The sequence below is a fragment of the Zootermopsis nevadensis genome, unplaced genomic scaffold (genome assembly GCF_977971745.1).
Source record: "Zootermopsis nevadensis isolate Lab colony 2312 unplaced genomic scaffold, Znev_1.0 Znev_ptg000007l, whole genome shotgun sequence".
In the NCBI taxonomy this organism is placed as follows: Eukaryota; Metazoa; Arthropoda; class Insecta; order Blattodea; family Termopsidae; genus Zootermopsis; species Zootermopsis nevadensis.
The window spans coordinates 21,651,989-21,665,016 of NW_028259139.1; the positions used below are offsets into that span (position 1 = coordinate 21,651,989).

The 13,028-nt window shown below is 38.9% G+C and overlaps 1 protein-coding gene across 1 annotated transcript; it reads right to left on the reverse strand.

Moving 5' to 3' along the window:
- Window positions 1–897: 897 nt before the first annotated feature.
- Window positions 898–12,605, reverse strand: LOC110836118 (uncharacterized). Its single transcript, XM_087344588.1, has 5 exons — window positions 12,569–12,605; window positions 11,330–11,455; window positions 7,048–7,137; window positions 3,603–3,985; window positions 898–1,777 (listed from the first exon to the last, which is right to left on the reverse strand). Exons 2-5 carry the CDS (start codon window positions 11,447–11,449, stop codon window positions 1,240–1,242), a joined length of 1,131 nt encoding a protein of 376 aa, XP_087200714.1. The 5' UTR covers window positions 11,450–11,455; window positions 12,569–12,605; the 3' UTR covers window positions 898–1,239.
- Window positions 12,606–13,028: the final 423 nt, after the last annotated feature.

Below are 13,028 nucleotides of genomic sequence, written 5' to 3' on the forward strand. Positions count from 1 at the left end.
CTCTTATTACACGATGTTAAATAACTGATTAAGACTTTGCTTATTTAACTTGAATTAGTTACGCTTAAAATGGGTCTGTGGTAGCTGAATGTAATGTAATGTAATGACATGTTTCCTAGGTAACAAAAATGCCGAGTAAACACGACGTTCCCTAGGTACACTTGTTACACTTTTTCGTTCAACTTTTTTGTCGAATGACCCTTCATTATAGACGTATTTACGTCAAAAGTCTTTTCATTGGATATTAAGGAAAACCCATTGCAGTAAGGAACTCGAAGTGAAGAGTGAACTTCTTCTGTTGTCATTCGGTTATTGAGAAAGACACTGGAACGTATGTCGAGATATGTAATTTTTCAGTTGAGGTTATGTTTCGTTGTGTTTCGAGGCAGCAAAGAAATAAAGAACGCCGTGAGACGTTGGCAGCATTGATGACTGAACTTGTTAGCCTCAAGGAAATGTCGATTGGCCAAGTGTGTCTTCACTTTAGAATTGGACACCCTGGAATGGGAGGTATGGCGTGTTTCTCAAAGCTGGGTGTCTTCAGACCGTCATTCGATCAGGTGCGTCCTAATTTCGCTTTGTGTGACATGGACAAGGAAATGTAGTAGGTTTGCGTATATACATTGTGGGTATTTTACGGATTCATATGAAGAACAGGACATTCTGAGAAGTGAAGGCACGTGATTTGAGGTTATCTCAGTTATGTAGATGCTTTTCTGAGGTTTGGTGCTGGGTAGACTCATCGGTGGGTGCCGATGTTTTGGTGAAACGTACTTTCTACATCTTCGGTGCTGAAGTATGTTCTTTTAATACCAGATCCATAATATCTAAGGAAATGCAGACCTTTGCTCAGATCTGTTCTTTAACAAGGGAGCATTCACAGGATACAGACACGTGTTCTCGACTGTGCAATTTTTTTATTTCTGAGTTACAATTTTACTTCTTGGGCGATTAAGACGACGCCGTGCAAGACGTCTTCCACACATCGTATTGTCGATGTGTGGGACCTAGTGCGGCTGTTCCCGCAGTAAAGATGGCCCGGCATGGAAGAACAGACGAAAGTATTAACGACAAAGTTGAGTATCACACGTGTGACCTGCAACAACCTAGAAGACAGCCATCTTGTGTATTAATCATTTTTGCTAGAGCTTGTAAAATGTTGAAACGTAGAAGTTCGGCCGTTTGCAAGAGACGGGGAGCAATTTATAGAAATTTTGAAAAGGAATTTGGTTCCATGATTCACCTGAAGTTGATCCGGCGATAACCGTTAACGTCTACACGGGACGTCGAAATATATGCTAGAGAGTTATCAGAAAATCTTATTGGTGCCATTCTTAACGGTGAGTGAAGTTCCATGTCAATATTCAGGTCTATGTTAGAAGATTCTGGAACATTAACTACGCAGTCAGAAGAATTAGTTTCGTTATGTGAAGTAAAGAATTCCAGATTAAAATAATCGAAAAGCTGAACGGTTGAAGATTTTTTCATGTCGAAATTGAAGTGGCCTTCAGACCGATCCATGATTCCATAAAAAAATAAATAGCCATATTTCTGATGAAACGCGTTGTAAACAGAGGGTACAATGTATTTTAATATTAATATATAGGGTCCTTTCCGAAGTAGCAGTTCTTTTCCGTGGTGAACTTTCTCCAGGAAGAAATGGTTCCTGCCATTGATTGGTTGGCGCATGCGCAGATATATCGGCCTCGGCTCTTCGCTCCTCTGATTAGGTTGAGCATGAGATGAAGGCAGGCAATTCAACCACGTGTAAGGCATCCTGTAAGAAACATAAACACAGATTAAACGATTGTGCCGTGTTAGTTGCAGGGAATTGAACTGGGTGCAAAATTCCAGCGACCTTCGTCTACGTCACACGAAAACGTCAAGGTGGACGAAGGCGCGATGGGCTCTGCTACTTTCCCTCAGACTCCCCTATCTAGATTTCTGGATTCCAACGAAATTCCTTTGTCTGTTTGTAACTGCAAGAAAGCTCGGAGATATTTTGCGACTATCAAGCTCAGGCCATGCATGAGTCAGTGGTCCGAGGTCTTACTTGTATTCAAAGAATTTTGAAACGACAAATGTTGTGATTGTATGTAACCACACTCTGACATCTGCACTCCTGAGGACAGTGGGTTATCATACCGTGTCAAGCCCAGAAAATCACCGTACGCTATTCAAGATTACAGAACCTCATAACCTGATAAAGCGTTGTAAAATACCTGAAGACTTCCAGCGGATGTCGAACATAAAAGTTCAAGAACAACGAATTTCACTATAACAGATTCTTGATATGGCAAATGTTCCAAGTCCTTTCAGGAAATCAGATTTACAAAATGAAGTCCCCGTTAAAGACTTTCGAAATTTTCGTCCAGTGGGGGGCTCTTAAACTGAGGGGGTGTGGCTGGGCAGCGACCCATTTTGACAACCGGCTACCTCGCACGGTTTTCGACGCGGACACAAACATAGCTTTTCTTTTTTCCGGAACATCACGTACGACAGACAGACGTACGTAAAGGAACGCGCTGCCAATAACTTATCATTTGTTCTTGTTGAAGTGCTGTGCTTTATGCCTGTCAGCAATCGACTGGGATTCTTCGAACGAAGAAACAAAAGTCATAAAACAGTGGACCGTCGTTCATGGAGGTGGCGCTTTTACGGGGTCTCACGAGAAAGTTAGCGAGGAAAACCTCGATCAAGATAACCGTCTCCGGGTTCAGATTTGATATTTCTTCTTGCATACTCAAATTCACGCTCAGCAACGAGCAAGGGGATTCATAACAAACAGCAAGAATTGCTCGGTTCAGGGAAGTGAACAGACGATGGCGTGCGGTTGGGATAAACGTGGGTTTTTAGTAAAGTGCGTTTACGTAATTTGCGATCAAGACTCCTTGCTAAGTTTCCGGATTACTCTAACTAAACAAGTCGCTGTGACTGACGGCATCAGTTTCAAGTTGAACAATAATTTATAGCACGGCGAGAAAGACGCATTTTTACTGTAAAACATGTAAGACTTCCTTCCGTGCTTTCCTCTCGCTTTGAACACAGAAGATGGTACCAAGCATCAAAAACATATCGTAAGAATACCTCAGACCTTTTAGGGGCTCCAGTTTTGTAGCGGAGCGACTCTGAGTAACTTCAATATTCTGACTTCGCCATTGGACCTGACACTTAAACGAGGCCTTCTCAAAACTATTTTGCAAAACCATTCCAAACTGAAAGCGTACGAATACAATCGCGCGAGCGTGGAGAACACACAACCACTGCGCCTTCTGGAGACCGACAGACTAACTCAACTTCCTGGTAGAACAACTCGCAGGTCCAACGCCGACAACACCAAAGCCCGCCACCGGCCACGATCCTGCGCCAACTTCGTCCATCTTGATATAATCCTCCCATCTTCTTCCTGGTCTGCACAGTGGTCTTTTTCCAGAAAGATTCCCTGCCAAAATTCCGTATGCACCCCTTACTTCGGCCCACCCCTTGCTTGTGTGGTGACCCACAGTTTTGCTAATTCGCAGTGGAAAATGAATATGGCGTGTTCTTAGCTGATAAAAGGATTTCCCTATTGCGCGGCCACAAAGTAATGTGCCCCTCCTTACCCATAGTGAGCCTTGACGTGGCATTCCGTTCCATTGGCCGTCACCGCCTGTTCATGTGGGTTCATCCTGTGTTCCAACTTCATGAAGCCATGGCACAGGTCAATGACATTTGCCTCAGAGATGGAATAATCGCTTTTGAATTTCTCAGTTCTTTTCTTGAAGTGGTTCGTGAACATTGAGCACAGAGCATACAGATTCGCGACTTCGTTCTCATCACTTGGGTTAAGCATCGCTACCCCCAAGTCGGTTGGCGAATGGCGGGCCAGTCGCAGGAACCTGAGGAACTCGTCCAGCAAACCGCCGGCGTAGAAGCACGCCGGATGTCCAGAGCCGGAGTAGGGGCTGTAAATGTGTCTCCAGGTGACGGCTCTCAACACGCGGCACTGCAAAACAAAGGAGCAACTGACGGACCACATCGGCTGTCAACTTAACTAACGACGTCCTTCAGATCACACGTAAGAAATTCTGATACCTTTGTTCAAGTCATGAGCAGCTGTTTACAAACTCTGCAGTTGGTATGTCGTCGTTTAAATCATTGACCAATAAACAGTCGACATTGCTCTGGGTGGTTTTGCTACTCATGCCATTTGTAGCCGACTGTACTTTAAAAGAAAAGAAAGCAGGACGGAGACCGGTGGAGGGCTTTGGATCATTCGGTGATGAACCTTCGGGTTACCTAAGCCATCTTTTTAGTTAGAACTGGATTCGAAGTATTATAAGCAGATGATTTGGAAACACGGAGGAAGCATATGAGAAATATCACTTTTGTTACATCAGTGATTTGGTTTCGCTGTTTCTAACTAGTTAACTAACTAACTAGATGCCATACGGAACACGAAGGTTCATCACCGAATTAACCAGAGCCCTCCACCGGACTCTGTCCTGGGCCAACAAAATCCAGTCTCCTTCAACTCCTGTCTCCCATAGATCCCGCCTGAGATTATCCTCCCATCTACGTCTAGGTCTCCCCAGGGGTCTCTTCCCCTCAGGTGCACATCTCTTTCCCCATCAATGCTTGCCACATGCCCCACCCATCTCATTCTTCTTGACTTAATCACCCTGATAATACTGGGGGAGGAGTACAAATTTTTAAGCTCATTATTATACAGTTTTCTCCATACCTCATCCTCTTCTCATCTAGGCCCAAATATCCTCAACATCCTATTCTCAAACACCTGCAATCTGTGTTCTTCCCTCAGAGTGAGAGAACACGTTTTACATCCATACAAAACAATTACATATAAAAATCACCTGCCAGTGATACAGAAACAAATTTAATTAAAAATTGCTTATATCTGAAGTTCCAGGTGACTCTGAGGGACTTATATCTGTTCATCATTCAGTAATAACCCTAGTTAAGAAGGAAAAACTTTCAGACAGTAATCCAGAGATTCAGCTTATCTTTTCCTTCTAGTAATGAGTAACGCGTACTTAAACCTAAGTGTGCTCATTTGATCCAAACTGCCGATAATCTAAGATTGTCAGTAAATGACAACGAATTACCCAAAGACAGGAATACAGACAATGCATTTTAGATTTGATGGCGTCTAACAGTTGATAAATACCTAAGATTAAATCAAGTGTGTCTTACATTGATGGAGTCTTAAAATCAAGGCAATTAGCAATGTCCAACATAGTCTTAGAACAAATCAACTAATATTACATTTTTAGAGGGTCATCAATTATCCTGTAAAAGGTCCTTAATGGAAATGGCAGGTCCATGCCACTGCAGTGATACACGCTGCAACAAAGTTAAAGAAAGAAAGAAAGAAAGGAGAAAACCTTCAAACATTCACAGATCCACAAAAATGTGCATGGAATTCAATGGGAATTAAAAGCATAAAAACAAGGCTTACCGGAAAGTCTGGACAAACTATCAAAGGGTTGAGTGGCGACATCTGTTTAAAACACTTCTTGTATTTCTCAATATTTAATATCACGTCTTAAAATAAATTTAACACAAAACAGAAGCGATACTCCACGAACAGTAGGCAACAAATGCAATTCCCTTGCACTAGTTTACAACGGACACTTCTAAATCTATTCAGCAGAGCGGAATTGCTTCATGTGGACAGACAAATGGAGATGCAACGTACCTCATGCTCCGCCTTTATTACTGGAGATGCTCCTCCTCTTTCACACCTCCGACATCCTCAACTTTAATATCGATGACTTGATTGTCATCATGAGAAAACCCGAGACTCGTTTCACCATAAGAATCAGGTACAACTTTCTGTAAATTGATGGAGTCCTGTAAAATAACCACACTCAATACGAGTCCTGACTGTGCTCTCTCACTGCATGAAATGGATTAATTATCAATACAATTTTACTGCATCAAACTAATAGCAGCTGCAGAACATCTTTAAAGGAGCCTGACGATGGTGCATTTCATTTAATATTCCTGTTTTTCTTGACGTGATGTTTTAAAACAAGGCCACTACGTTCTGGTATCTAGATCTGCTCTGGTCCCATAGAAGGGACTAATCCCAAAGGATTAATAAGACTGTTCTATGAAAAGGATTTTTCTAATACAAATATGACTTTAATAATATAGTCTCCGTGTCGTAATATGAAATCAAAGACGTCGACGTTCATACCAAAGCAGTGACAATGCCTCAGCTGATTATGGCTTGCTTTATGTAATCAGATGGTAAAGCACATATTCAATGGTCACAAAATATTGTGTTCACTCGACAGTTACAAGTACACATCACTAATAAAGTGCACACAATAATGAAATCACATTTTGTATGTTTTGGAGAGAAATACTGAGTAGAGTATCACATTAACGCTCCTCCCTCCCGGCCAACTTTATATATGAAGTCAAGTTAACCTCTTAAACATTTAATTGAATCAAATCTGTGCCAAAACGACAGAGCAAAGGAGAATATTTGGGTCTACAGAAACAAAGTCGAAAACAAGGCAGAAAATGTTATGACACAATTTGCTTCTTCATTAAAAGTCTCCATGGCTGCAAATTTCAATATTACATACTCAATGTTAGCTTCCCATATGGAAAAAGTTAAGGATGCTTCGCAGAAATGACAACACTGTTCTAATATATGAGTACAATTTGCATCTAGTTACAAAAGAAATAAAAGATAATCTTAAAACATTCATAGTTCCTGTGAACTGTATAAGAGATTCAATAGGAGGCAGTATTTTCAATACAAAGCCCACATAATATACAAGATTTATGGGCCACATTTGTCTAAAATATATCTCAGTTTGGCCAATATTTAATTTCACATGTTTTAAAACTGATGCAACAGAAACTTAAAATGGTATTTCATAAACACTGAGCAACAGAATTCAGTCCCCTGGCGCCATTTTGCAAAATCCAATCACCAGAGTAGAATTGCTTCATGTGAAGATGGACAAGAGAAACACAATACGTAATCCCACACATTTCTTAAAAGTTAATTTGTAATGTACAACTCACCTTATGTTCAGACTTTATCAATGCAAGTTTTGCCATAGGATCGTCCTCTTCTTGTGTATCAGCAAAATCCTCAACTTCTATATTCATGATCTGCGAAAGAAGACGTTACACGTCTCATTCTATGAACCAGGCACAACTTTCAGTAAAATGAAGTTAAGCAAAACCTCCACACCTGAAGCTGATCATGACCACGTTCTGTCCACTTACAATTTAAATGTAAAATGTAATCATAACGCAATAAGACACGCTTGCAAAATAAAGGGCTAGCGCAAGGATCGATAACCTTTCTTGGGTGACAGGTAACTTGGAGGAGCTGATAATTATAGTAAGCATCATAAAAGAGCGTTTATATATATCTGGACTGAAACAATTAGATTACAACTGTGGTAGCGCATGTGCTGTACCAACAGCCTCAAGAACAACTAAACAAATTAAACGTAAAATCGAACGTTTCATTTCTTTACTGAACTAAGTCTGCTGAACAGATTAGTCGTCCTCAGGCAGTCAAGAAATTAGCCGCATACACGGAACCCAGAGGTTTACAGAGTGAGTTCAAAGAGCCTGGCACTGATTGCTATCCTTAGCCACAAGGATCCAGACCTTGTCCTTATATCCTATTTCTTTAAGAACTATTTTAATATTATCCTCCCTTCTATGTCTTGATCCCCCAAGGGATCTCTTCAATTTAGGTTTTGTAACTGAATTCTTGTATGCATTTCTCATGTTTACATTCCCTACTCATCCTCCTTGATGTGATAACAATAATAATTAATATTTGATGTAGACAAATGATTATGAAGCTCCACATTAAGCGTCTTCCCCAGTATTTCCTTCAGTGTTCCAAATATTGTGCTCTGTACCCAACTGTCAAAAAGCATCAACGGATATTCTTCCCTTAACCCTTTACAGGTGATGTCGTCTAAATATCATAAAATAATTCAGTCAATACCTGCCTCAAAAGAAACACCACACATTCGCATTACAAGATCAATTAACTAACACATACTGGAAGCCATCTCTAATGAGTATGACTGTACATCAAACATGTCGTCATCCTACAGAGCACAAAACGACGACGATTACCCGTTCAATCAAGTAACAAAAATATCCACCATAAAATTAAGAATGAAAGTAAGAAATTAAATTCCACTTGGCAAATAACAGAAAAAAATTATCATAACACAAATATAAAATGGAACAAATTTAGCAAAGGTAAACACAAAACATCAACATAAAAACAAGATAATAGCACAAATAAACAAACAAAGGACATAAGGAGAAATGGACCACATTTGCAGACACATGGAAAAACAACCTGGCATATAACAAAATTAAAAAAAATACTGATAAAAATATCTTTCTAAACCACTGATATGTTTCAAAAAACACCAAAAACCTAAATCACAAAAAAAATTGATGATGGAGGTGCAAATAAGCTAAAATGCAGAGACTGCGCACTGATCATATAGCACAAAGAGATCACACACTTCAAAAGAACATGTAAGTTCAATATCGAACAATAGAGATCATCATGTAATGCACATCATATCCCAAATACAGGAGAATCCAATGGCACCATAGAAGATATTTGGAAATAATAAAAACAGACAGTAAAGAAAGACGTTTAAACTATTAGAAAAACACCACATATTCTGTACCCAAAACCAAACCAACAGCTGAACGATATCCATACAGTCATAACCTGATCTGTGACGCACTATACGAGCATTCTTACCATCAGCACACATCCTCCCCCTAACGAGTGGAGTTTGAAAAGTAATGCGACCACTCGCATTACTCACCACCTGATGATTCCTGAGGCTTTGGCACTTTCTCTGCCAAAGTTAGCGGCCTTCACGTGCTATACATTTTCTGCAGCTTCTCACCAACTGCTCAAACACGTGCAGTAGCCCATTTCCAGACATCTTGCGTAGGGCAGAGGCGGTAGCTTGTTTAAGCGCTGGAAATGCTCAAATATCAAATGAAGGAAAGTCTGGACTGTAGGGTGGGTGTTCTACTGGTGGTCCATCGATGTATGGCAGCGCCTCCGTCGCCACAAGCAGGGCTGCGGAGTTGGTATCGAAACCTCTGACTCTGGCTCCTTCATAAAAGCTCAATATTTATTAATAATGGTAAATGGTAACACAAGATATTTCATCACCACCACGTGGATCATCAGGCTACTTTTTAGACTTATAACCTATATTTAAATTCACGTCTAATGGTTATTGCAGAAGTCGGTTGATTTCTAGACAGTTTGCATTCTTGAGGTGCCGGAGCCAAAGTTACAAAGTATTAATAACACACCATGTGCCTCGATGTGTCGTTGAATCTCGCTAAGCGTGAGGCCGCTGGCTGCTCACAAAGTGGCGGAAGTGTTCTTAAGATGTTATACAGAGGTAGGAGTCGGTATATTTTCACCGACTCCGCAGCCCTGGCCACATGTGCAATATGTGGTCGTGCATTGTCATGAAGCAGACGCCACCTTTTCGTCAAGAACTCCAGTCACTTCTTTCTGAACTACGTTCCCCAAATAAGTTTCAAGTATATATCCACAGTAAACACCATTCAAAGTTACCTGAGGTAGCCTGTGCTGAAAAATAATGCCTTTTGAGTCAGAAAACAATACCAGCATCATTTTTCCAGATGATGGTGCTTGGTCTCCCTCTTCGAGCGCTGTCAACCACCCTTTTGTTTCCATTTTTAAAATATTTCAAAAACTGAAACATTGTAGCTCGGCTCATTGTTTCTGTTCCATACACATTCTGTAACACCTTCAACGTCTCTTTGCCGCTTTTTCTGAGCTCCACTCAAAATTCCATTGCACATCTCTGCCTTAAAACATATGAAATGTCGTTCCGTTCCACCAATGCAAAACAGGATTTTTGTACAAGAGCTTTTACAGACACACACGCCTTGGAAAATGACGATATCTGTATTAACAGCTGAACACACTTGAGGAAACAAACAGAACGTGTGCCATCTTGATCAAGGCCACTAAAGATGAGCAGTGTTGCCAATCTCATTACTCTTCAAACTCCCCTTGTACATAGATCATATAGCATGACATTATACCATGATACACAGCGCAGTACACTCCTCCACAACAGACGACATACGAAAGCCACAAGACCTACTGTAAGTGTTAATGCACCATAGCAGTCTTAAATAGATTTAAATATACACACAAATATATGAAATGTTATTTATTACACATATTATTGCTCATCTTATTTACTCCACAGACATCTATTATCACAGAACACAGAGCAAGAAGCAAGATCCCAAAATACAGTAAACGTATCTACATAGGAGGAACTGCGCCAACCCAACATCACACGAGCATCCAGCCTTAACACAAAAACACGACAAAGCCACGGATATTTGGAGTTCAGTGGACACTAACAGTAACAGAAATGTAATATGGAATTGGAAATATATTTTTCACTTATACCAACTGTTGCATGTAACCTTCTTAACTATTTTAACAGGTGACTGTAGCGTTGTAGTAATTCAGTGTATATATGGACATATATTATAAGCCAATAACAAAATTTATGACAAATAGGGCATTTCAGTGTACATATTAAGATTTAAATATTGCACAGCGCACGCTAAAGCATATCATGATAAACAAACTACCACTTTATTAACATTACCAAATAGTTGGTGATAACAGACACCTTTCCTTATCTTGTGCTGTTAGAGTAACGAAAGAAAAAAATGGGCAGGGCTGTAATTTATAACAAAAGCTTCACACCAAAATATAAGATTCTGTCAAAACAGATTTATCGTAAGACTTCTAAGTGGAGAAATAAAATGAAAATAAATCTAAAAAAAAACACAAAGCAAATTAAATGAATAATGGAAAGAAATTCTTACTCGTAAAAATTTCCACATGAGCACACGCACTTTCAAACAAGAAACCTATTTGAACAAATGCATTATATTTAATTTGTAACATCTTTGACTGTTTAGTATTTATTCACAATTACTGGGTCACAGATCTTCTACAAGCCTGAAAAAGGTGTCTCTTATTTTGTATTACAAATTAAGATAATTATATATATATGTGCACTACCCAATTGAGGCTGCAATTTGCTATTATTCTTACAGGCTTCAAGCTCTACAGGAGCAAATCAGAGTTAGGTTATAAACGTACAGTAATGTTCCTTCTTTATAATCGTTTAACAGATAATAACGACTCATACACTAAAAAGAAACACTCAGGCACTTGTACAAATGAACAGAAAGAAAAAGCTCATCTGAAAGAAAGGCTTACCTCAGTTTCATCTTTCTTTATTGAAGTTCCTGATTGTACATGAACCTCATCTGATACCACGCCAATGGGATCTTTTTCACTTTGAACATCAACATCATTTTCCATTTTGATTTTACCCATGTTCTGCTGTAAAATTAAAATTAAATTATAAAATTTTGGCAGATATCTCAAAAATCGAAAGAAAAAGTTGTACTCTGAATAATGCATATGAGCAATATTGTAGTAATAAGACGATGTTCATGCATGCCTGTCATTACAGCTAAACATAAAAAAATATACGTAATTTAAATTCACACAGCGTATGGAATGTCCAGAATTCAATACAGATTTCAATCATAGTTGAAGGATATAAAACCATGTTAGGTATGTACACATTTCTGTACTCACCACATGAAAAGGCAGAGTTATTTCTTGAAAAAAATACATTTTACATTCACAGGAAAAGAATTTGAACAAGTTGTTCTGTTTGTATGACCTGGAAAGTGGGTGTTGATTCTATATTATATCTGGGTCCTGTGTTTTAAATTCCTGCTTCCAAGAAAATCATTGCTTTACTATTGTATTCATTTTTAAGTATATCAATTCCCTTTGACCATTGCCTAATGATTACAAAAATTGTATAATTCAATCTTGAACCACACTAAAATCTGTACTGGCAGCTTAACTAATGGGCATACTTTGTATGTATCATGGCTTAAATTGTTATCCATACCTCCTTATAAATATAAATTAATTGTATCTTCTTAAAGTTATGTGGTCTTATTCTTACAAGTGATCAATAAATATACTACTGAATTAAGCACAAACATGACGCATTTAAACTACAAATAAAAAGAATAAATAAAAAAATGGAATTTTATGAAACTGAGATTACATGTAATGCACATACGCAGTAACTGATGTTGATGAAGTTCGCGAAGTCATCTTTTGTGATTCATCTCATTAATATTTAGATGTAGAGCAAACACTTATTCAACACATGTTGTTCTCTGAAGCTCAGTTTCACATAAATGGAAATATCAATAAATAGAATATGAATATCAGAGGCGCTGATGATCCCCATGCTTGGCGTCTGAAAGATGCAGTGTGGGATGGAAACATTTTCGCAACAAGATAGGGCAAGACTACATATGGCAAATGTTATTTTAGACATATTGAATGAACATTCTCATGATATGGTCAACTCTGACAGATATCCTGGATGATTTGGACTTGGATAAACCTGTCCAAAGTACTCACCACAACTGAATCTCTAACTATTTTCTTAGTTCTCAGACTGATATCACACCCACTGCATTACAGGAATATTACCTTAAGAATAAATCAGTTAATACTGCAACAAATACATACATAAACAAAATCCAAGTATTTCTTCCAAGTCACTACGTTACTCTACTTTCTGAAGAAATTCAATGTAGTTTCTATAACGGAAGCACAATATCCTCAGAGGCCGCCTGGGAAAGGCTGACACGCATGCTTGACAAAAAGTTATACACTCTATGATGTTGTAAACCAGGATGGCCAACTAGAAAAAACAATTCATTATACATTATACTGAATACGAAACAGGAATGTTAACTACTCAACCGTGATGTTCAGTGAATACAGCTGTAATAAGTGTACTTCGTAACCATTTAGTTCCTTTGACTGTTTGATAGAAAATAATAGGACGTCTCACTTTCAAGACCTTGTGTTTACG

Coding starts and splice junctions, on each gene's coding strand:
- LOC110836118 (XM_087344588.1), bottom strand. CDS start 11,449: ATGGGTAAAATCAAAATGGAAAATGATGTTGATGTTCAAAGTGAAAAA. Junction 7,138..11,329: donor TAAAGAAAGATGAAACTGAG/GTAAGCCTTTCT, acceptor CTTCTTTCGCAG/ATCATGAATATAGAAGTTGA. Junction 1,778..3,602: donor CACGTCAAGGCTCACTATGG/GTAAGGAGGGGC, acceptor TGTTTCTTACAG/GATGCCTTACACGTGGTTGA.